General features: G+C 37.6%; 1 protein-coding gene across 1 annotated transcript in view; it reads left to right on the top strand.

Moving 5' to 3' along the window:
* The window catches only part of METTL4 (methyltransferase like 4), a 33325-nt gene extending 30035 nt beyond the window's left edge, over window positions 1–3290 (top strand). The window contains exon 8 of the mRNA XM_037737684.1: window positions 1703–3290. Within this exon, the coding sequence (XP_037593612.1) occupies window positions 1703–1848 (146 nt within the window). The 3' untranslated portion in view covers window positions 1849–3290. The remainder of the gene's footprint in view (window positions 1–1702) is intronic.
* Window positions 3291–24319: the final 21029 nt, after the last annotated feature.

Genomic DNA, 24319 nt, shown 5'->3' with positions numbered 1-24319 from the left:
AAATCTGAACAAATGAAACAAATAAAACCTTGCTTCAGTGTAACCTTAGACTACATTAAAAGTGAATTGAGGCCGGTAAGGCATTGCATTCATAAGGAGAAAATGGAAAAGTGATGTAAAGTTATTGTCCTCTAAGACTCTAGGGAAATCTTTCTCTTTCAAGGTTAGTAGCATTTAATTTATATACTTATGAAAGGGCTAGAAGTCTTTATACCAGCATCTCCTAGAAGCCATCAAAGCCCAAATTTGAGTTCACTTGAATTATAGACAATGAAACCTTTTAATTTTTCTTTGATTTTTGCTAAACAGGACCAGTACTTTCTGACAGATGAACAAGTATTTTGCTGTGAGAGCAACTGAAGAACATGATGAAACCTAAAATGTTTGATATTATTCTCTTTTAAACTTTACCTATCTCTAGTATTCCTAAGGAACCCATATTATTCCTGAAGGAAATTTGATAGGTTTCTTCCAAGCTTAATTGTACATAGCAGTTATGAACTGTATTTTACCTTTTCTAGTGATTTTTCTTATCTGAATTTTATACCAAATTCCTAGTATGTGGTTAGCATGGCTAACCAGCAGCATGATTAAGATTAAATTGATTTAAGTATTGGTCATCCAACTGAGTGAACATGTGGTTTTCAAAAAGTTTCTGTGTTCTCCTTTTCTCTCTTTTAGTGTAGATAACAGCTCTTTAGCCTATAGTTCTTTCCCCAACAAAATACAATGTTCAATAGTATTAATACATTGAATAATACAAGGAATACTTAACTGTGGAAATACTATGTTGAACTTTTAGGTAAAGAAGGATCTATAATTTGAAAATGAGGAAATGTTCTTAGTACTACCAACTTGCTGCTAAGGGGGTTAGTTATTTAAATGTTAGTTATTTGTTCTCAATATTTCTGTCTATCCAGCTCTTCATTTATTACTATTTTATTAAAGTTTATGTTGCAGAGAGACTTTTATCTTATTTTAAAAAATAGATTGTTTTTGAATTTTTTTAAGAGTTCTTTTTCATGCATGGATTATATTTATTAAAAATAAATTGACTGGGCACGCAGCTCACAGCTGTAATCTTAACATTTTGAGAGGCTGAGGTGGGTGGATTGCCTCAGCTCAGGAGTTCAAGACCAACCTGGACAACACGGTGAAACCCCGTCTCTACTAAAATACAAAAAAATTAGCTGTGTGTGGCACTGTGTATCTGTAATCCCAGCTACTTTGGAGGCTGAGACCGGAGAATCCTTGAACCTGGGAGGCGGAGGCTGCAGTGAGCCGAGATTGCACCATTGCACTCCTGTGTGGGCAGCAGTGTGAGACTCTGTCTCAAGAAAAATGAAAAAATAGAAAAATAAAATAAATAAATAAAGTTAGTATTCAGGAGATATGTCAGCAGTATTGGAAAACTGAAAAGTCACCTATGTAGGTGTTAAAGTCCTCATTTCTCATCTACAGATGAAAACCAGTAAATCAGGACTATGGAAGTTCAGATGGTATTGTTCCCAATCTCAAGGGTACTTTATTTTAAATGGCTTTCTAACTATAAATAGTAAAGCCTGTGATGAAATCCTTGAAATTAATTTGCTGTTTATAAGAAAAAAATGAAACATCTCTCTTCTTCTACTCTGAACTGCTAAAAGGAAATGGATTCTTTCCTTAATAATAATTTTTATGTTTTTTCTCTTTTTTTGAACAGAGGTTTTAAAAGACTACATCAAGCCAGATGGGGAATATTTGGAATTGTTTGCTCGAAATTTACAGCCAGGTTGGACTAGTTGGGGCAATGAAGTTCTCAAATTTCAGCATATGGATTACTTTATTGCTCTGGAGTCTGGAAGCTGACTATGATCTTGTTTAAGGAATTGGTTTCTTCATTGTTTCCTCACCACTTTTCCATTATTCTAACTCATTTTTTATTTTGTTACCAACCCATATGCTTAGAATATAAACAGGACTTGGTTTTTCAGTAAGGGACCAGAAATGACTAGCCTTTACGTAATTTTGAGGTGGATTTTACTTGAGTTGCACTAATCTTCTATGTTATTCTAGATTATACAAATTAAGTGGTAAGCAGTTATAAAGATGGCAAGACCATGCTATTGAAAAAGTTCAGAAAACATACACCGTGGACCAGAGATCATAACTGTATCTGTGGATGTGTTTTGTGTGGCCTGTATGGTATTGTAAAATACATTTAGAACCATCATTCTAAAAAATGGGAATATTTCACATAAAAGTCCAGATTTCTGCTTCTTTGTAAACATCAGAGGCTCTGGCTACACTGAGGCCTCTGTTTTTTCCTGACATTAGTCTGCAGGACCTAGTGGTGGTGGCTGACTTGGGAAGAGCCTTGTGCTCTCCACTTTACCACAGTACCACTGCCGCCATGCTGCTCCCTTATATCATCCACTTGGCCCTTGTATGACCTGAATTTGCAACCTCTGCTGTACTATTAACATTCTGGAAAAAATATTCAAAGACCTGCCAAGTACTGCATTTGTGTACTGATTTTATACACCATTTCCTTAGGGGTTTAAATTGCATTCAAGGTCACCTTCCAAGCATTTTCTCTTCTAGGAGAAAATGAAAAGATACTCTTTATAATAAACATGTCAGCAAAAACTGTGATTGTGAAAAAAATATTATTTGCAGATTTTCTACAAATAATGTCTACCAAGTAAAATAATTTGACTGAAATAATTCTTTGAAATGCATATTGATTTGTTATGTATTAACTTTTTAGATATGGAGGTATAATTTTCACAAAATAAAGTTCTCCAATTTTCAGTGTCGAATTCAGTGATTTTGAAAACATATATACAGCTGTCTGTCTGCCACAGTGATCATGACACAGAACACTTTCTTCACCTCAAAAACTTCTCATTTGTCCTTTTGCAGTCAATCCCCTCCTCCTATCCTTGGCCCCTGGCAAACAGTGGTTTGCTTTCTATCATTAGTTCTGCTGTTTGAGAACTTCATATAAATGGAATCATGCAATGTTTAATCTATTGTGCCTGGCGTCTTTCACTTAGTATTTTGAGAAAGGCATTTATACTATTTACAGATTGTCGACAAATATTTATCCACTAAGTAAAATGTTAGGCTGAAATGATTCTTTGACAAGCTTGCCAATTTACTGATTTTGTCAAGGAAAAATATGTTATTTTTGAAGTTTGTTCATCCTTTGAGTGCATGAGTATAGTATCAGAGGCTTAATTTTGTGTTTATGGATCTATTCTAACTTATTTAAAACGAAAAAGGTATTAAACTTGAAGCAACTTCTCATGATCTCATTTGAATTCTTTTCAGCTTTGTTTAGTATTGATGGATTTTATATAGTTTGTGGGAACATTTTATCCTTACCAAGTTTTTGAACTTTTATTTTTGCATTATAAATACTGATACTAAAAGAGAAAAAGAGAATCTTAATTCAGTAAGTTTGTTATTCACGTTGCAGGAGTTACTAGTTTTAGCTCGAAGTTGTAAAACCTCTGGACCTTGTTTTAACACCAATTTAATTATTGGGCTCCATTTTAAATGAAGAATGAGTCTGCAAGTTTTACCAATAACATACCTTGTGAGAACAAAATGGAGTATGAACATCAAACTTTGACTTCATTACTACAGTTGATAATGCCAACTGACCTGTTGGACTTAGGTATTTTAGAGTGTTTTCATTCAGAGCTTTGTATATTATCTTTATAACTTGTAAGAATTTTGTGGGTTTTTTTTTTTTCTATCACATTCTTTTTATAGATTTATGGCCTTTTAGGACTCTTGGTAATAATGCTTAGGCAAAGGGATGGAGCCAACATTTGTTGATTAGTAAATGTTACTCTGTGCAATGCTTTTTACTTATTGCATTTAATCCTTACATAATCCTGAGAGATAGATATAACTTTCACTTAGTAGTTGAGAAAGCTGAAGCCCAGGGGACTATTTTGTGTGTAAACACATCGTAAGTGTGGTTGCACAGTTTCTGACTCTATAGCCCCTGCTGTATTCTATGTAAAAACATGGAAAACTGAGCAAATGACTAAGGATTTCTCAAGTGATGTCATTACACTCTAGCTTTCCCCCTCGAGCTCTAGAGTTGGGTTTGATTGGATTACTAGAGGCATGGAATCACAGTGGACATCCCAGGGAAACCACACACAAAAAGCCTCCCAGCCATTTTGCCACTATGTGCTTAACTGCTAACACCACTCAGGAAACTGGGGGGAATTGTGTCTCCTAATATCATATTCTTGGAATTCTTGGCCTTTCTCTTGAGACTCTTTCACCCTTCTACATGGGATCCAGTAGAGTAAAATCATAGACCACGAAACACACCAAATCACAACTACTCTTGGAAGCAGATTCTCTAAAAAAACTTGATCTTTTTAATCACTTGTCCTGCTTTCTTGTTCAGCCTTTATACCCTCTAGTCAAAGTTTGATCCAGTTTTTCTTTTCTCTTGGCCACTGTAGACACGAGGTCTTTTTTGTACCTAAGGCAGTAAGTTCAGTGTGGCACAGTGAGTGCGATCTAAAGCCAACTTGAGTAGGTTTGAACCAAACCGGCTTTTGACTTTGAGCAAGTTAATTAAATCTTTAGGCTTTGGTGTCCATTCATGCATATGGGCAATAGAAATACTACCTCATAGAGTTGTTATGAGGATTAAATGAGTTAACACATGCAAGGCACTTGTAACAGTACTTGGAATATTTTAAGCACTCCAAAAATGTGACAGCGTTTTGTTTTTTTTTTTTTTTTTTTTTTTTTTAAATTTCAGGTCAAAAAGTTATCACAGTCTAAACTCTCATTCAGGGAACATACTGGAAATTAAATGTTAGTTCCATCCCTTTGCCCACGCATTATTAAACTGCCCATAGAGTTTTTCTGTCTAAACATCATTTTTAAAAAAATCTGTTTCTTGTTCATAACCTGCACCTGATTTCATACATGGAGAAGCTCTGAAATCTCTTTTCCCATTGTGGTCCTGCCTAAGAAACAAATTAAACAAGGGCCACATGCAGCTTTGGGCTTCATGTCTTGACTGCCTCCTGCCATGCTGACTAAGCTGTATAGCTACTCTGCATTGCTCTTTTTTGACTCTCATAGGTGCTAAATCGGTTGCCTTTCTGATATTTTTTCTATGTTGAGGCACTTCAGGCCCATGCCACATAAATTTGGTTTAAAACAGATGTGTTACACTTTGCTGCAGGTGTTAGGAAGTTGATCTTTATTTGCCACTCGGGATTTTCCAGTTGATAAGGCACAGAGTAAGTAAAGAAGGCCTATTTCTTAAGACGGTCTGAAAGGCACCAATGGAATAGGTTTCTTCTGTTGAATGCCAACCTTTGACGGAGGCAACATCACCAGGGGCCAGTGGCCTTCTTGAAGGAGGATGTAAGACAGCCTAGTCCATGACACTGGGGATAAAAATCCAGATCTAGATCTGGGCCTAGCTTTAGTTCTGCCTTTGCTCTGTCCTTGCTGCAGGCTCTCTCTACCTTGTCCTGTTCTAGTCCTCTAAATTCTATGATGCAAACTCATTCTCACAAGAGAATTGTAGGCCCCCAAATCTCAGACTTACTACCCAAGAGACACATATCTTCTGAGCATTTTAATGTATTCAGCTTCAGACAGATGCTGGCTTTTCTCCTGACATGATTGAGAGGATTATAATCATGTCATGGGACCTTTCCTTCCTGAAGATGCCCGATTTACCTTATTTGATTCATGTCATGCACCACTGGCTTACCATACCTTGGTAAGCAGCACAGCACTGTTGACACCATTCTGTGGTTACTAGAGTTCTTTCACTTTGTTTCACTTTATCTTCAAGACAGTTTTACGAAGGTATAAGTATAATGAGGGAATAATTTCATAGAGGCTACTTGTAAGGTTAATAACCAAGATTTGAATTCTATTCTGGTTCCTAAGTTAAGGCACTTTATGTTATATCATGTTTGCTAATGAACTTGAGATCTTAATAATAGGCCCATCAGCTACTAACCAGAGGGTTCATTATATGGCCTGGAGCATATTTAGAATGGTTCACATGTAATTACCCAAACATACCTTTCTCATTATACCACATCATCAGTCTGGTGCTATTAGCATAGTATTTTTTGTTAGAGATTTTAGTGACATTGATTGAACTGATAGTCTCAGTCAACTCAGAGTCACTCAGAATCTGATAGGCTGCTAAACCCTTTGACATAAGCCATAAGCACTTTTACCATGCCATTGTATTTTAACAACTCAATCAGATTAGCCATTTTAAGCTCACATTTTAAGGAATCCATTCTGCAAAATACTCACCTGGATTTGAGGCTATAGGGTAGTTAGAAAAGGGAATAATTAAGGTAAGTGCAAATAATTTATGTTGATTTGATACCAGTGTTTGGATATATGGACCAACTCATAACTCCAGATGGGCTCTTAATTAAATTCACAGCTCTGCACCAGCTTGAAAATAAGTCAGAACTACCATGATAATTCCACAATCAGTCTTTTCCCCCTAAATATTCTTAGGGGGTTAACCTAGACCTCCTGGGGCTTCTGTAAACTTGAGTGGGACCTTAGATTTTTCAGTATCCATCCAAGTCCCTGGAGCCATATATAAACACATTGATATCTAGTAGTGGAGAACAGGAGGAAAACTCATTTCTCAGATGAGATGTTGGAGATGTTGGCCTAGTTGTTAGGTAACTGTGACAATGGGGTACCTTTGGATGACAGCTAAGGCAAATAGAGTGGTTGCAGTATTAAAACTGTTTTTAGTCAATATCATTAAGGAAAAACATGGTTCCCCACCGGCTTTTAAACTGCTACTCCCAATACTGTCCACATGTACCCTGAATGTTAATCAGACTGGACCATTTGCTGTTACCTGATTGAGGCCTCTGCTTTTGCTCATGGTACTTCCTCTGCCAGGAAAAAACTAGCTAGACTTTGGGATCGGCTGGGTCTACATGTTGAGTCTTGATGTATTTTAACTTCTGAGTGACTTTGAACAATTAGTTGAACTATCTTATTGTGAACTTTCTTTTCTAAGCAATGGGAAGGCTAATTTTTGGGCCTTATAGAATTATTTTGAGGATGAAATGAAATAACTGAATGTGTGCAGCATAGGACCTAATAACCTAGCAGGTGTTCCATATATGCTCATTAAAAAAAAAAATTTACAGTCTTCCTGGCAACACCTCTAATTTCATGATCCACTTAAAAAAAAAGCCCTTATTTTGGACTAGCTTTAGGTTTATAGAAAATATGCAAAAATATCAAACAGCTTCCAAATTATTTTTCACCTCTGTAACCTCCATGAAACCTCCTATTTTATAGTCAGAGGGAATTATTCTCAAAGTGAGCATTTTGCATGCTTCTTGTAGAACAATTAGAATAAATTTGTATCTATAGCATTGATACTATATCTATACTTCTCTCTTCCTTTCGTTTCCCTTCCCTCCCTTCTTTCCTTTTTTCTTTCCTAAATTAATTAGCCGGGCGTGGAGGCATGCACCTATAATCTCAGCTACTCAGAGGCTGAGGCAGAAGAATCTCTTGAACTCGGGATGCAGTGAGCCGACATAGTGCCACTGCATTCCAGCCTGGGAGACAGAGTGAGATTCCATCTCAAAAAAAAAAAAATAACAGGACTAATTATTAGTTTTTCCTTATTCCAGTGAAGGGTAGCAGAATATGCATCCCAAAATATGCCACTTTGGCATGAGGATTATTTTGAACTAAAGGCAATTGAGACAAAGCAGATATAAGAAAAAGGAAAGACAAATGTTTATCACCAGACTGTAGACCCTTAGCCCAGAGACAGCTCCAGAGGAATCTACATGATAAACTTTATTAACTAGCTGGTTATTTAAAAAATTTTATTTTTTAAAATTGACAGATAACATTGTATGTTTTTATCCTCTTGCCATAAAAATGTTAAGTATGTGAGGTACTGCATTTTTAAAAATTAGCTAGATTTAACCATTCTGCCTTTACCATTAGTTTCTCATTTATTTGCCTTTCCACAATTTCCTGCCTTGTGAGTCTCAAAGTCCTTTTCTTTTGTCTTTTCACTTGTCTAAAAATGTATCATTTTTTGTGGAAGATGCTGATATGGTTTGGCTCTGTGTCCTCACCCAAATCTCACCTTGAATTATAATCCCCACATGTCAAGGGTGGTATCAGGTGGAGGTAATTGAATCATGAGGGAGGTATCTCCCATACTGTTCTCGTGATAATGAGTGAGTCTCATGAGAACTGATGGTTTTATAAGCCTGGGATTTTTCCTGCTTTCACTCATTCTGTCTCCCGCAGTCCTGTGAAGAGGTACTGTCCACTATGATTGTAAGTTTCTTGAAGCCTCCCAAGCCATGTGGAACTGTGAGTCAATTAAATCTCTTTTCTTTATATATTTCCCAGTCTCAGGCATTTCTTCATAGCAGTGTGAGAATGGATTAATACAGATACTGTATAAGCCAGGGTTCTAAGCTGCCTCTTTGAGGATTACTCATTACCTGGCTATCTCCTGTGTATATCAGATATACATGTTAATAAGCTTCTGTTTGTTTTTCTTTTGTTAATCTGTCTTTTGTTATGGGGTCTCAGCCAAGAACTTAAAGAGGCAGAGGGAAAATTATGTTTTCCTCCCATACACAACATACCTGAAACTGCCAATATTTAATCAATGAATGAACTGACTCTTGGCCCTCAAGTATCTTAGAATTTAATTGAATATACAAGGCTCCTGTAAAAAACTAGTAGAGCATAAAAAACCATGGAATACAATCAAACACTAAGTTGTGAAACAGATGGAAAGCAATGCAGAAGTTTAGAGAAGCAGATCACTCAGAGATTGCTAAGCAATATGAGAAAAGGAGAGTGCGAACTGTGTCTGGATTAAATTTTCATTTATTTCCTAACTCTAGGTAGTAGTCCTAATGTAGTTACTAGGAAGTAGGCAGCTAAAATATGCTGGTTCAGAAAAGTTACAAAGGAAGAATTTTATTCTCTAGATTGTACAATTTAAAAAATTTGTTTCCTGGAAATTTAGAAGATATTAATGCATACAATTTATTTTGTCAATATGACAGAAATAGAGATTAATTTAAGTGAGGATTTTTTTTTACCTGCTTGTCTGCATTCTCCACTTTTTGAATGAAACTGGTATTGGGGTTTTTTCTCTACAGTCATCTAGGAGGCTTATTTTTTAAAATTCTTTTTACAGAGGTATAATTGATATGTAATAAATTGCACACATTTAAAATGTACATTTTAATGTATTTTTACTTATGTATATACCCTGTGAAACCACCATCAAAGACAAAATAAACATCACCACTCAAAATTTTCTGATGACCGTTTATAATCCATCTTTCCCAAGTTGCTCCTCCCCATCCCATCTCTAGGAAATCACTGATCTGCTTTCTGTACTAGAGTTTTGTGCATTTTCTAGGATTTTACATAGAGGAAATTATACAGCATGCACCCTTTTTTTTAGGGTCTAACTTCTTACAATCAGCGTAATTATTTTGAGATTTTCTATTTTGTTTTGTGTATCAATAATTCATCCCTCTTTATTGCTGAGTAGTATTCAATTGCATGGACGGGCCACACTTTATCTATTCATGTAGAGGTCTTCTATTGCTGATATAACAAATTACCACAATCAAAATGGCTTAAAACAGCAACTATTAGTAGCTCACAGTTTTTAGGTCAGAAGTTCTGGGCGGTCTGGGCTGAGTTTTACTTCTCAGGATCTTACAAGGTCAAAAGTAAGGCATTGGCTGGGCTGGGCTCTTAAGCGGAGGCTCTGGGAAATATTCTATTTTCAAGATCATTCAGATTGAGAGCAGAATTCATTTCTGTGTGGTCGTAGACTGTGGTGCCCAGTTCCTTCTGGCTGCTGGCTGGGAGTCACTCTCAGCTCCTAGAGGCTGCTCTCCATTCCTTGCTCACAGTCCCCTCCACCCTCACAGCCTCAATAGCACTTGGGTTTTTCTTGCCCTTTGAATTTCTCTGACTTCCCCTTATGTAACAAGCTAGAGAAAACTCTCTGTTTTTAGAGTTTTGTGATTAGATGGGGCCCACCTGAATAATCACTCTTTTGTAATATAATGTAACGTAATCACAGGTGTGATATTTCATCATATTTACAGGTTCCAAACACATTGATAGGGGAAAGGATTATACAAGCATGAAGGACACTGGGAGTCATTCTTAGAATTTTACCTACCATTGCCTCATGTCTGGCTCCCAGTAATTCATGTTCATCCCACATATGCAATACATTCAGTTTTTCCAAGGTTTTCAAGGGTATAATTTCTGCCATTACAGCATCAGTTCAAAATTCAGATTCTCATAAGCTCAGAAGTCCCAAATCTCAATATCTAAATCACCTGAATTAGGTGAGAACAGAGGTTCTGGTGTAATCCATTAAGTTTAGCTCCTGGGAAAAATTCCTCTCTATTTACAAGCCTGTTAAACTAAAACAAGGTACCTGCCTCCCATCTGTAGAGTTTTGGGGATCTGACAGCCTTCTTTTCATCTCATACTCTCTCCCTTTTAGGCCAAGTTTTTTGCTATTCTACAATTCTCAAGGACCTTGTGGATCTTGTTTGGAATTGAGTGGGATTCACATCATCAGACTAGAGCCAAATCCACAGATCTTTTCAAGATAATTCCTCTGTTTTATTGGCTTCTGCTGAGATGGCTGAGGGCCAATGCTCTTAAATTTTCTATAGATCCTCTGTATTGATTGAGATTTATTAGGAACACTTTTAATCTCTTGGAAGGATATTCTGTGTGGCTGAACGCTCTGACCCTTTGGTTTTCCAACGTGTCAGTGAAGGGTTGTACAGTCACACACCCAGCCTCTTCTTTATACCATGCTTTCAGAACAATCTTTTACTTCTATCATCTCTTTCCACCTGGATAGGCCAAGGATTTCCCAAATCAGCAAGTCTTGAAAACTTAACAGTTCTTTTCTCAATTTATCTCCTCTGGTATTTTACTGTAACAGCAGGAAGAAACCAGGCAGCACACGCAACACCTTGCTTGGAGATCTCAACTAAATATTCAAATTTATCATTTTTGAATTCTGTTTTCCACACAACTGAGGCTTTTGCTTAGTATTCTGCCTTTACATAATAAGGATTTCTGTTTCTCTAGTTTCCAAGGACATGTTCCTCACTTCTTCATGAGCTCTCACTAGCAGCATTTTTAAAATTCAGATTTCTACTAAGTCTTTTAAAGATCTTTATTATGCTCCTTAAAATTCTTCCAGCCTCTGCCCTCTGTCCAATTCAGAACCATACATTACATATTTGTTATCACATCCCCCATTTCCAGGTACCAAAATATGTAACATTTTTCTATTGTTATGTAACAAATTACCACAAACACAATGGTTTTAAAACAACACTAGGGCCAGGCACGGTGGCTCACACCTGTAATCCCAGCACTTTGGGAGGCTGAGGTGGGTGGATCACTTGAGCTCAGGTGTTTGAGATCTGCCTAGGCAACATAGTGAAACCCCGTCTCTACAAAAAATTAGCCAGGTGTGGTGGTAGGTATTTGTGGTACTAGCTACTTGGGAGGCTGAGGTGGGAGGATCACCTGAGCCTGGGAGGCAGAGATTGCAGTGAACCAAGATCATGCTACTGCACCCCAGCCGGGGCAAGAGAGCAAGACCCTGTATCAAAAAAAACAAAACCAAAAACACTAGGTAAGACAGGCAGGCATCAGGTTCTTTGCATAGCATCTCCCAAGGCCCAAAGCAAGGTCTGGTCAAGCTGGGCCATTATCCGAGGGCTCTGGGGAAGAATCTGCTTCCAAGCTCATTCAGGTTGTTGGCAGAATCCAGTTCCATGTGGTTGTAGGACTGAGGTCACTGTTTATTTTCTGTCAGCCGCACTTTCTCTCAGTAACTAGAGGCTGTGCCCCCTCCAGCTTCAGAGCCATTAAGAGTGTGTCAAATTCTTCTTGTGCTTCCAGTCTCTCTGACTTGCTTTCTGCTGTCAGCCAGAGAAAATGCTTTGCTTTTAAAGGGCTTTTTGACTAGATTGCGCCCACCAGATAATCTTTTTGCCACATATGGTAACAGAATCATGGGAGTGATATTTTTTCATAGTCACAGGTTCTACCCAAATCAAAGTTAAAGGGGAGGCAATTAGGACATGGGCCATTCTGAGAATTTTTCTACTTTAATTCTGTTGATGGACATTTGCGTTCTAGTCTGGGGCTATTATAAATAAATTGTCTAAGAATAATCGTTTGTATGTTTTTGTGTGGCTCTATGCATTCATTTCTCTTGGGTACATACCTCAGAGTGGAATGTCAGGTTATATGGTAGGTGTGGTATAAGTTTAACTTAAAAAAGTTTTATTTTTTATTTTTGAGATGGAGTCTTGCTCTGTTGCCCAGGCTGGTGTGCATTGCAGTGCACGATCTCAGCTCACGGCAACTTCTGCCTCCTGGGTTCAAGCGATTCTCCTGCTCTAGTCTCCCAAGTAGCTGAGATTACAGGTGCCCACCACCATGCTCTAATTTTTGTATTTTTAGTGAGAAGGGGTTTCACCATGTTGGCCAGGTTTGTCTTGAACTCCTGACCTCAAGTGATCTTCCCACCTCAGCCTCCCAAAATGCCAAAATGCTGGAATTACAGGTGTAAGCCACTACCCCAGCCTTAAAAAAGTTTTTTTTTCAATTTTTTTCAATTTTTACCTTGCAGCTCAAGCTAGAAGGATGCATGTTTAATATTTAAGGAAATGGCTAGAGATGGAGATTGCAGTGAGCCAAGATCATGCCACTGCACTCCAGACCAGGTGACAGAGTGAGACTCAGTCTCAAAAGCAAAATAAAAAAAAAACACAAAAAACAAAAAACACAAGGCCAGAGAGTTTTTCATAGTGGTTGTACTATTTTATACTCCCTGCAAGCAGTGAATGAGATAACTCTCCTGTTCCTTCACATACCAAAATATGTAACCTCTGCCCCCCAGGTTCAAGCAATTCTCCTGTCTCTCCTGTTGACATTCTTGTCAGCACTTACAATGGTCAGTCTTTTACATGTTAGCTACTAGAGGGAATAATATCTCATTGTGGCTTAAATTTGCATTTCCCTAGTGAAAATGATTTTGAGCACCGTTTTGTGTACTTATTTAACATTTGTGTATTTTTGGCGAAGACTCTGTTCTCCTGTTTTTTGTTTGGTTGTTTTTATATTTTTGAATTGTAAATATTCTTTATATGTACTTGATATAATTCTCTAATTGATAGGTTTTGCAAATATTTTCCTTCAACCTCAGACTTGCCTTTTAATGTTCACAGCAATGCCTTTTGTTTGTTTTAAAGTTTTATTTTGAAATGATAGATTCACAGGAAGTTACAGAAATGCTGTACGTGCAGAGAGGCCTTGTTTCATCAAGTTTCTCTTCACAGTAGCATCTTGTGTAACTATTGTACAATATCAAAGTTGGGAAATGCACATTGGTATCACCCACGGAACTTATTCAGATTTCACCAATTTTACATCCTCTTCATAGGGTCTTTCACAGAATAAAGATTTTAATTTCAATGAAGTCCAGTTCATAAATTTTTCCTTTTATTGATTATATTTTTGGTGTTAAGTCTAAGAACTCTTTGCCTATCCCTAGGTCTTGAATATTTTCTCCCATTTTATAAAAATTTCATATTTTATTTTTAAGTTCACAATAATTTTGAATTATTTTTGTATGAGGTAGGAAGTTTCAGTCTAGGTTCTCTTTCTCTCTCTCTTTTTTTTTTTTGAGAAGGAATTTTGCTCTTGTAGTTGAGACTGAGTGCAAAGATGCAATCTCGGCTCACTGCAACCTCTGTCTCCCAGGTTCAAGCAATTCTCCTGCCTCAGCCTCCCAAGTAGGTAGGATTACAGGTGTGTGCCACCATGCCCAACTAATTTTTGTATCTTTAGTAGAGATGGGGCTTCACCATGTTGGTAAGACTGGTCAGAACTCCTGACCTCAGGTGATCTGTCTGCCTCAGCCTCCTAAAGTGCTGGGATTACAGGTGTGAGCCACTGCACCTGGCCATTCTATTTTTTTTTTCTTTTTTTTTTTTTTTGGCTTATGGATTGTGTGGATGTATCTCTGGGTTCGCTATTCTAATTCATTAATCTATCAACACCACAGTTTTGATTACTCCTGTTATATAGTAACCCTTGAAATCACATAGGATATGTCCATAAACTTTCCTTTTCTTTTTCAAAGTTGTTTTGGCTATTGTAGGTACTTTGAACTTCCTTGAAAATTTTAGGATCAGATTGTCAGTGTCTATAAAAATACCTCCTGGGTTTTGATTGGAGATAAATGGAATCTATAATCTGCAGACAATGGCCAGTGTGCCTTTGTGCAGGCAGTTGCTGTCAGATCCTCCTCCTTGCCTCTTGGAGGGCCCTGCATTCTTGGGTGTTGTTAGATATGTTGAAAACATGCTTGCATGTACCGCCTCTTACTCAATGCTTCATATCCTACATCCTTGGACACCAGTAGGCAGGCTGCCAAGATGCTTCACATACTTTCTCTCCACCCCTCCACCTCTGCCTGTCACTAATTCTTCCACCCCAGGTAAGGAAGGTGGAAAGAGAAGATGGGAAAAGATGGGAAGATGGAAAAGGAAGAGGATATGGGAAGGCAAGAAACAGATGGAAATTTCTGAAGCCAAGTGAAGAAAATGCTTAAACAAAGGGGGGTAATCATCTGTGTCAACGCTGCACATGGCTGGCATCAGATGAATGCCCATCAGATTTGGCAAGAGGCAGGTTATTAGTCACCTTGGCAAGAGTGATTTTCGTGGAAGAGTGGGATAAAAGCCTACCTGGAGTGAATTAAAGAGACAATAGAGGGAAGGAAGATGAAGAGAATGAATACAAATTACTCTTTTAAAGAGGTTTATAATAAAGAATGAGCTGGAAAATGGGTCAATAACTGGGAACAGCTTCTTGAATAAGTCTTGTCATTTCATTGAAGATAAAGCAATGTAGTTCTTGGAAGAACTTACGGGAATAAGTGACTTTTTCCCCTAACTGGGTTTTGATCATCTATGGATAATATAAACTAATTGAGTAGAGTACTATTCTTTAAAGAATCAGGCATACCTAGTCAGAGTGAAAAATAGTATAGTGGAAGAAGTGTGTTAAGAACTGGATTGAAGTTGTCACAATTAATTATTGATACTGGTAAAGCCTGTTGACATCCCTGAGTCTCACCTGATCACCTCATATGATAGTTTTAAGTATCAAAATCAGACACTGTTCTGTGTCCTTAAAATGAACAGTCGTGGGGGGAGGGATGGAAGTTTCAAGGATTGAAAAATTGCCTACTGGGTACAGTGTTAACTGTTTGGATAATGGGTCCACTAGTAGCCCAAACCTCACCATTACACAATTTATGCATGTAACAAATCTACGCATGTATCCCCTGAATCTTAAACAACCAACCAAACAAACAAACAGTATTTTGTTTTTTGCTCTACCCTTAGGGCTAGAACAGTGTTGGCACATAGTAGGTATTCCAAAAATATTAGTTGAATACATAAATAAGTGGATAACTTTTTATTGTACGTTATTTGTACATTAAAGTGAAGAAAGTACTATAGCATATTAAATGGCTAATGGAAATTAATCTAAAGCTCTTAATTTCAAGTCAAATACTCATACCATTACTAAAAAATTGCATTGCTAAATTTACTTCACTAAGAAAAGGCAAAGTACCATTATTATTATTGGCAATGTAATATGGCAATGTAATTGGCAATGTATATGGCAATGTAAAGGTTTCACTAAATAATCTGAAAATTTGATCAATGAATTCACTGAATGTTTTTCAGATGTGGAAAAATTGATGGTTAAAAGAACTATTCCATAAATTATGCATTTTTCCTTTTAATTCCTTGAGATAGACAGGATTGGAGGTTATACAGACTTTATAGTTGAAAAACTTGGAATGTGGAGAAATTAAGTAATTGACCATAGTTTATAGAGCTAACAAGTAATGAAATTTCAACTCCAGGCTTTCATGACTAGGTTACATCGCTTTCTTTTTCTTTTTCTTTTCTTTCTTTTTTTTTTTTTTTGAGACAGGGTCTGCCTCTGTCACCCAGGCTGGAGTGCAGTGGTGCGATCTTGGCTTGCTGCAACCTCTGCCTCTCAGCTTCAAGTAATTCTCCTGCCTCAGCCTCCCAAGTAGCTGGGATTATCAGCAACTGCCACCACACCCAGCTAATTTTTGCATTTTTAGTAGAGATAGGGTTTTGCCATGTTAGTGAGGCTGTTCTCAAACTCCTGACCTCAGGTGATCTGCCCACCTCAGCCTCCCAAAGTGCTGGGATTACAGGCGTGAGCCACTGTGCCCAGCCCTATCACTTTCAAATACATCATGAAAGTTCACTTGAAGTGACATTTCAGGTGAAAAGTGAAACACTTTGTTTATACATATTAGGGGCGAAATTGCTTGGAAACAACCCCATTGGGATTATCTTAACCTAATGTAAAAGTAACCTGTTTCAACACAGAAACATGAATATCATTTTGTCCTCTTAAGTACTATACAAGTGTTTTCAAATCTTTATGTTTATAAATATTTTATGTTTATTAAAAAATCCAGTTTAAAAATAAGAGATATACCCTCTACATTGTTATTTATAAATCTCACAGCAACCTTGAAAAGTAGCTTTTTACAGATGGTGAATGGGAGATCCAAGGATATTTAGCACTTACCAATTAAAGAGAAAGTTCTGTGAGGAGAGGAAGAAAAGTAAAAAAAAAAAAATAAAAATAATAGTGCTTGTTCAAGGTCACGCTGCTAGTAAGTGGCAGAGCTAGGATTCAAAGCTAGGGAAAGAAGATTTTAAGTCCTTTACTGGCCACTATCTACAGTCATTCTTGTGCTGTACAATGCCATGTTGCTGTAAGTAATGACAGGATATGCTTTTAGCATAAAGTTTAGTACTTTCTGATTACAAATGTGAAAATGAATCAGCATATACTTATTTTTTTCTGGTATCTAGGCTGAGATGGTGTTTTAGTCCATTTGTGCTGCTATAACAAAAATAGAATAATTAGAAACAGCAGAAATTATTTTCTTACAGTCTAGAGGCTGAGAAATCTAAGATCAAGGCACTGGGAGATTTGCTATCTGGAAAGGACTTGTTACTCATGGATAATGGCTGCTCATCTCGTCCTTGCATGGTGGAAGGGACAAGGGAGTTCCCTTCAACCTCCTTTATAAGGGCACTAACCCCGTTCATGAGGGAGGACCCTTCATGACTCAACCACCTTCAGAAGGCCCCAGCTTTTAATGCTAACACAATATGGATTAGGGTTCAAGATACACATTTTGGGAGACACATTCAGATCATAGCAGATGGCATGTGCTGTTATGGCTCTTACTGCATAGCCATCTATGAAGTGCCAACCTGCAGAAATCACTAATTTATAGTCTTGAGAACTATGGTATATTTCTTGAGAACAACTGAGAACAAGAAGTACTTTCTGTCTTGATGAAGGAGACAAGTGGATACAATTATCCAGCTAGTTTCCTTTGAAACTGCAGTAAGAAGCATTATTATTTGAGGATCAATAAAATGATGACTGTGAACAGGCAGGCTATCTGTGGAATAATAAAACTCTCACTGTGTTACATAAAATTCCAAAGTGTAGCTATAATTACAAAGGATTCTTTTATCTAAATGTTATTTGTAATTTTCAATCTTTATTCATTTTCTCATTTTCTGAGTCCTTTAGTTCTTGCATTTTGTTGTCACATCATTCTTTCTCATTTGCCATACCCTCTCAATGGTATGGCGTTTTCCTTTTTTGAGTGTCTTAGATCGATGGAAACTTTAAAGACAATATATTCTATATTGAAGAAAAACTTTTTAGTTGAAAAATTGGAGCAGGCATGTGAGCCATAAGGACCTTTAGTGCTGAAAATAAGAGTCTGATTTACCTAAGCGGATTAGCTTTGCTTTTGCGTTATCTGCAATGACATGTAAATTTATAATTTTACATTGATATGAGAATTGAAATTGATTGTCTTGAGGCCAAAATATTGTTGATAGATGCAGAAAGATTTCTGTGTTTCAGTCTTCCCTTGGTTAAGATTACCACCATTATTGATATATGTATATATAATTGAAGGCTATTCTTTTTTTTTTATAGTTTTTAATTTAATTTAATTTTATTTATTTAAGTTCCGGGGTACATGTGCAGGATGTGCAGGTTTGTTACGTAGGTGAACATGTGCCATGGTGGTTTGCTGCACCTGTCAACTCATCACGTAGGTATTAAGCCCAGCAATGCATTAGCTCTTTTCCCCAATTCTCTCCTGCTACCTTCCCTCCCTCAACAGGCCCTGGTGTGTGTTGTTCCCCTCCCTGTGTCCCTGTGTTCTCACTGTTCAGCTCCCACTTATAAGTGAGAACATGTGGTGTTTGTTTTTCTGTTCCTGCTTTGGTTGCGGAAGACAATGGCTTCCAGTGAGGGCTTTTCTTTTGAATTAATTGATACACAGTTCATGACTGAGTTTGGGAGGTCTTTATGCAAGTTAAGGATAATGACAATGAAAAAACAACACTATCAGCTGTCATGTGTCAGACACTGATTAAGAACTTTTATTCAGGAAATAATTTAATCTTTATCACATTTGTGAAGCAATGTTGTTAGCCTGCTTTACAGAAGTAATAAGAAATTAAATGACTTGCTCAAGGCCACAGTTGACATTTTGGTTACATTCCAAGCATAAATTTAAATCTCTTTTACAATTCATTGAGACTTGTTTTATCACCCAGCATATGGTTTATTTTGGTGAATATTTCACATGTATTTAGAAAAATAGTATTCTGCTGCTGTTAGTTGGAATGTTCTATAAAAGCCTAACAGGTAAAATTGGTTTATAGTGTTGTTCAGGTCTTCTATATATTTATTTATTTATTTTGGAGATGGAGTCTTGCTCTGTCACACAGGCTGGAGTGCAGTGGTGAGGTCTTGGCTCACTGCAACCTCTGCCTCCAGGGTTCAAGCAAGTCCCCTGCCTCAGACTCCAGAGTAGCTGGGATTACAGGTGCATGCCACTATGCCCACCTAATTTTTTATTTTTTTGCATTTTAATAGAGACAGAGTTTCACCATGTTGCACAGGCTGGTCTCGAACTTTTGAGCTCAGGCAATCTGCTTGCCTCAGCCTCCCAAAGTGCTAGGATTACAGGTGTGAGCCACAGTGTCCGGCCTATACTCACTTATTTTATATGTATTTGTTTTATCAGTTACTGAAATTTCCAGCTATGCTTTTTTGATTTGTCTATTTATTTTATTTCTGTCAGCTTTTATTTCATGATTTCTTTTTTAAGATGGGGTCTCACTATGTTGCCTAAGCAGGTCTTGAACTACTGGGCTTAATTATCTTCCTGCCTCAGCCTCCTGAGTAGCTGGGACCACAGATGTGCACCACCATACCCAGCTTGCTTTGTGAATTTTGAAGCTCTATTTTTTAATGCATACACATGTAAGATTGTTATGTTCGTTTATCATTGTTAAATATCCATCTTTATCCCTGCTGATATGTCTTGCCTTTGAATCTACTGGCTGATATTAACACAGCCACTCTAGCATTCTTATAATTAGTGTCTTTATGGAATATCCTTTTTAACATTTTATTTTAAATTTATTGATGCTCTTTTATTAAAATGATTTTGTTATAGAAAGAACATTGTTGCTTTTTGTTTTCTAAAAACATTTGAAAATTTCTCTCTCTTTTTTTTTCTTTTTTTTTTTTTTTTTTCATGGAGACAATGTTTTTTTTTTTTTTTTTTTTTTTTTTTTTTATCATGGAGACAATGTCTTGCTCTGTCACCCAGGCTGGAGTGCAGTGGCACAATGTCAGCTCACTGCAATTTCTGCCTTCCAGGCTCACTATGTTGCCCAGGCAGGTCTTGAACTACTGGGCTCAATGATCCTCCTGCCTCAGCCTCCCGAGTAGCTGAGACTACAGGTGGTCATCACCATGCCTGGCTAATTTTTATATTTTTAGTAGAGATGGGTGTTCCTGGCTGGCCTTAAATTCCTGAGCTCAGGTGATCTGCCCACCTTGGCCTCCCAAAGTGCTGGGATTACAGGTGTGAGCCACTGTGCCTGGCCTGAAAGTCTCTTTTAATTGGAATGTTTATTTATATTAAATGTAGTTATATGAGTGGGTTTACATCTGCCATTTTTTTTTTTCAATTTGAGCCATCTGTTCTTCCTTCTTCCTCTTTACCCAACTTCTTTTGGATTTATTGTTTTTTATGATTCCGTTTTATCTTCAGTATTGACTTCAAAAGTTATCTCTACCTATTTTCTTTTTTAATGGTTTAACTAGGGTTTACAACACCTAACTCTAGCTTATAATAGACTACCTTCAAATGACATTAGACTACTTTATATGTAAGAACTCTATAACAATATGCTTCCATTACCCTCTTCCATCCTTTCTGCTATTCCTTTTTTTTGAGATGGAGTCTCCCTCTGTTGCTAGGCTGGAGTGTAGTGGCACGATCTCGGTTCACTGCAACCTCTGCCTTCCAGGTTCAAGTGATTCTCCTGCTTCAGCCTCCCAAGTAGCTGGGACTATAGGTGTGCACCACCACGCCCAGCTAATTTTTGTATTTTTAGTAGAGATGGGGTTTCACCATGCTGACCAGGATGATCTCCATCTCTTGACTTCATGATCTGCCTACCTCAGCCTCCCAAAGTGCTGGGATTACAGGTGTGAGTCACCACATCTGGCCCCTTTTTGCTATTCTTTTAAATTTTATTTCTACATATATTATAAGCTCTGCAACATATTTTAAACACTCAATTGTCTTTCTTCGTTTTTGAAAAGCAGTTTCACTGGCTATAGAATTCTTGATTTTTTTTCTCCAGCACTTTAAAGATATTGAATACTTTTTATGAATCCTCCACGAAAACTAGGTTAGTCAGGAAAAAAACAGACAGAAATGAAGCATACTTTTTAATAAGGAGAGCAAGTCAGTAAATAACATTAATAAGCAATACATATATTATGGAAAGTAGTAAGTTTCTTAGAGAAAGATAAGATCCTTTCATCTTTTGCAGTGAAAGGATGTGCAGAGAGCTGGAGTGGGGTCATTTTTAAGTAGTGTGGTTAGCAAAGTCTCCTGAGCAAGACGTCAGATATCTAGAAAGAGAGCATGCCAGGTAGTGGGAGCAACAGTTGCAAAGGTCTTGGGTGGGGAGCAAGTCTGGTAGGTTTGAGACAGAGCAAGGAGGCCAGAGAGCTAAAGCTGAGTTAGGGAGGGTTGGGTAATGGTATGCAAATCATAAGGGCTTTATGGGACATTAAAAAGCTTTTGGGAGCTGGAAAGCCAGAAGAGGCTACAATTAAGTTGTTGACTCGATTGTGTCAGTTGAGGCGTAACGGGGCAAACATAATTGTTGCATGCCTTATTTTGGGAGATTAATTAGGTAGTGTTTGCTGGGTTATACTGTGTAACAATAAGCCACTTCAAAATCTCAGTGGTTTACATTAACATGATTTAGTTCTCACTCTGTATATTTGTAGTTGTGGGTTGGCTGGTATGGTTCTGGTTCAGATCACAGGTCAGATTCAGACGCTGTGTATGCACTTCTGCTCATTCGGTGTCTCAGGCCAGAGGAACAGCCTTGAATGGGACATGACTTTCTCATGGCAGAAGGCACAGGAGTAAGAGCCCAGCTGAACTCTAGCCTGATCTAGAATGGAGTCCTCAGGTCCATATATCTAGACCATGGGGTAGAACTTGGCATAAAGGGGAAAGTTTCAGAGGGAAGTATGAAGAGGCTTAAAAGTCTTTTTCTCCACGTTACTTTTTGGAGGTGGCCATTTATTTTTGGATCTCTTTCTTTCTCCTTTCTTTTTTCTCCCTTTCTTTCTATTCCCCTCTTGTCTCTTCTCTCCAGTGGCTGGAAAGAAGGCCCCAAGTCTACCTCCTCTTTCATTTGGGAGGGTACCTTAGACAGCCCAGCAGGCACTATGGCAGGGCCGAGATGACAGATGGACAGTCCAGCCCTAGCCTAATCCTAGATAAAGTGGTCTTTGCATTTACACTTGATCTGTCCAGGCTTATGATAAATGAGATTCTAAAATTCACTCTTGGATCTATGATGAAGTTGGGCAGTCCATGGAGGAATTAGGGCCTTGAGATTCTGTCAACCTTTCCCTTTGTTAAGACTGAGAAATATACTATATTTGGGATTATATCACACTAGGATTTTACACGTATTGATAGGACAGATGGTTTATTGTCTCTAAGGACACAATGTTCTACTGTAAGCTTGGTGCTCTAAAAGGTTTTAATTTCAGAAAATATATGTTTGTTTTCTTGGAATTTCTGAAAGTTATTACGTAAAAGGACATAAAGAGAGAAAAAGCTCTCAAGTTAAAAAGAAGTCAAACATCTTGATTATGCTTGCCCACAACATGTCTCAAGGTTGTTCTATTCTGTTATATACAACGGGTAGCTGAGCTCGTGCAATTTTCAGCCTCCTCCCTGACCCTTTTGCATCGTTAGCTCCTAGCACAGTGCTTCCTGCATGGCAGGAACTTGAGAAAAATGTGTTTAATGTTGGATTGGAAATGTTTGTATTAAAGTTGAAGGTTAATGTAGGGAAGGGAGGTTTTTGATGGAGTGAGTAGAAATTTTAGTTGCCAGACATAATGCATGAGTGTGTCTGTCAAGTTGTGCAGTTTACAAAGGACTGCTACATGCAGTGTCTTATTTGTCCTCACAACTCTGTGGGGCAGACATTATTTACATTATTATTCATCCCTCTTTTACAAATGAGGCCCGGAGAGGTTAAGCGACTTGTCTACTGTTTTACCTACAGTGACAGTCAGGTCTCAAACCCTCTTCTCCATTCTCCCAAATGGAAGTAAGAATTTTCTAGAAGGTAGGGATTAATAGAAGATTCAGAACTGCAGAAATATTTAGGAAGATGTAATATTGCAATAATGTTCATAGCCTTCCTAAGAAATAGCCATGTCAGTGGAATAGAAAATTGGAAGACAGTTAAAGATAGGCTGGTTCCTAAGAGGGGACGCTCATGCTTTCTTCATGGGGGGAAATCTTTTCTTAAGTAGAATGGTTTTCTTCCACATTTATTAGAGAAAGTGAATGATTGTAATAACTACATGAGCTATTCTATAGTAATAGCTCAGTTGTAAATGTATGGTTTTCAAATAATTCAGAGTTGCTAAAGTGGTGCAACTTATAATACTAAGAGAACGCTGTCAATTCTTTTGCACATAGAAATAATTCTAGAGTGTTTAAGGGCTACAAATCTGTGCCTTGATTCTCAAAGTATTCACAAGCATTTTATAAAAGACATTTATTGGGGCTGGGTGCAGTGGCTCACACTTGTAATCTCAGCACTTTGGGAGACTGAGGTAGGTGAATCACAAGGTCAGGAGTTTGAGATCAGCCTGTCCAATATGGTGAAACCCTGTTTCTACTAAAAAATACAAAAATTAGCTGGGCATGGTGGCACACGCCTGTTGTCCCAACTACTCGGGAGGCTGAGGCGGGAAAATAGCTTGAACCCAGAGGGTGGAGGTTGTGGTGAGCTGAGATGGTGCCACTGCACTCCAGCCTGGGTGGCAGAGTGAGACCCTGTCAAAAACAAACAAACAAACAAAAACAAAAAACAAAAGACATATATTGGTAAGAATTGCTATTATACAAAATGTATTTTAATTAGGATTTTACTGAATTTCTTATATCATTCAAGTTTTTCATGTCATTTTTTCCCGTGTTCCATACTTTAATGATGGAATGCCTGTGGAAATAAATGTTTTAGAAAAGGGTCTTGCTCTGTTGCCCAAGTAGGTGTGCACTGGGATGATTACAGCTCGCTGCAGCCTCGACCTCCCAGGCTGTCGCAACCCTCCCACCTCTCAGTCTCCCAAGCAGCTGGGGCAATAGGTACGTGCTGTCACACATGTCTACTTTTTGTAGATCTCAAAGTCTATCAAGACAATTTTGTTAAAAATTACACAACTGCTATTTTTCTGATAGTCACATACCATCCTGTGACTGACTGCCCAAATATAGTGAAGAGTGCATTCACATGATAGAAACGTAGTGCCCACAGGGATAAATTCATATCTGAAGTTTGCCTCCATCTCACTGACACCCAGGGGATTTTGCATATTGATAGACTTTATTTTTACAATATTCTTAGTATTCTACTTGTAATTTCAATTGTTGGAGTTCACTTTAATTTTTTTTTTTTTTTTTTTTTTTTTTTTTTTT

This window comes from Cebus imitator, unplaced genomic scaffold, assembly GCF_001604975.1.
Source record: "Cebus imitator isolate Cc_AM_T3 unplaced genomic scaffold, Cebus_imitator-1.0 Scaffold41, whole genome shotgun sequence".
NCBI lineage: Eukaryota > Metazoa > Chordata > Mammalia > Primates > Cebidae > Cebus > Cebus imitator.
Note: the sequence above shows the minus strand (reverse complement) of the source record. Positions and strands in the feature narration are given on the sequence as shown.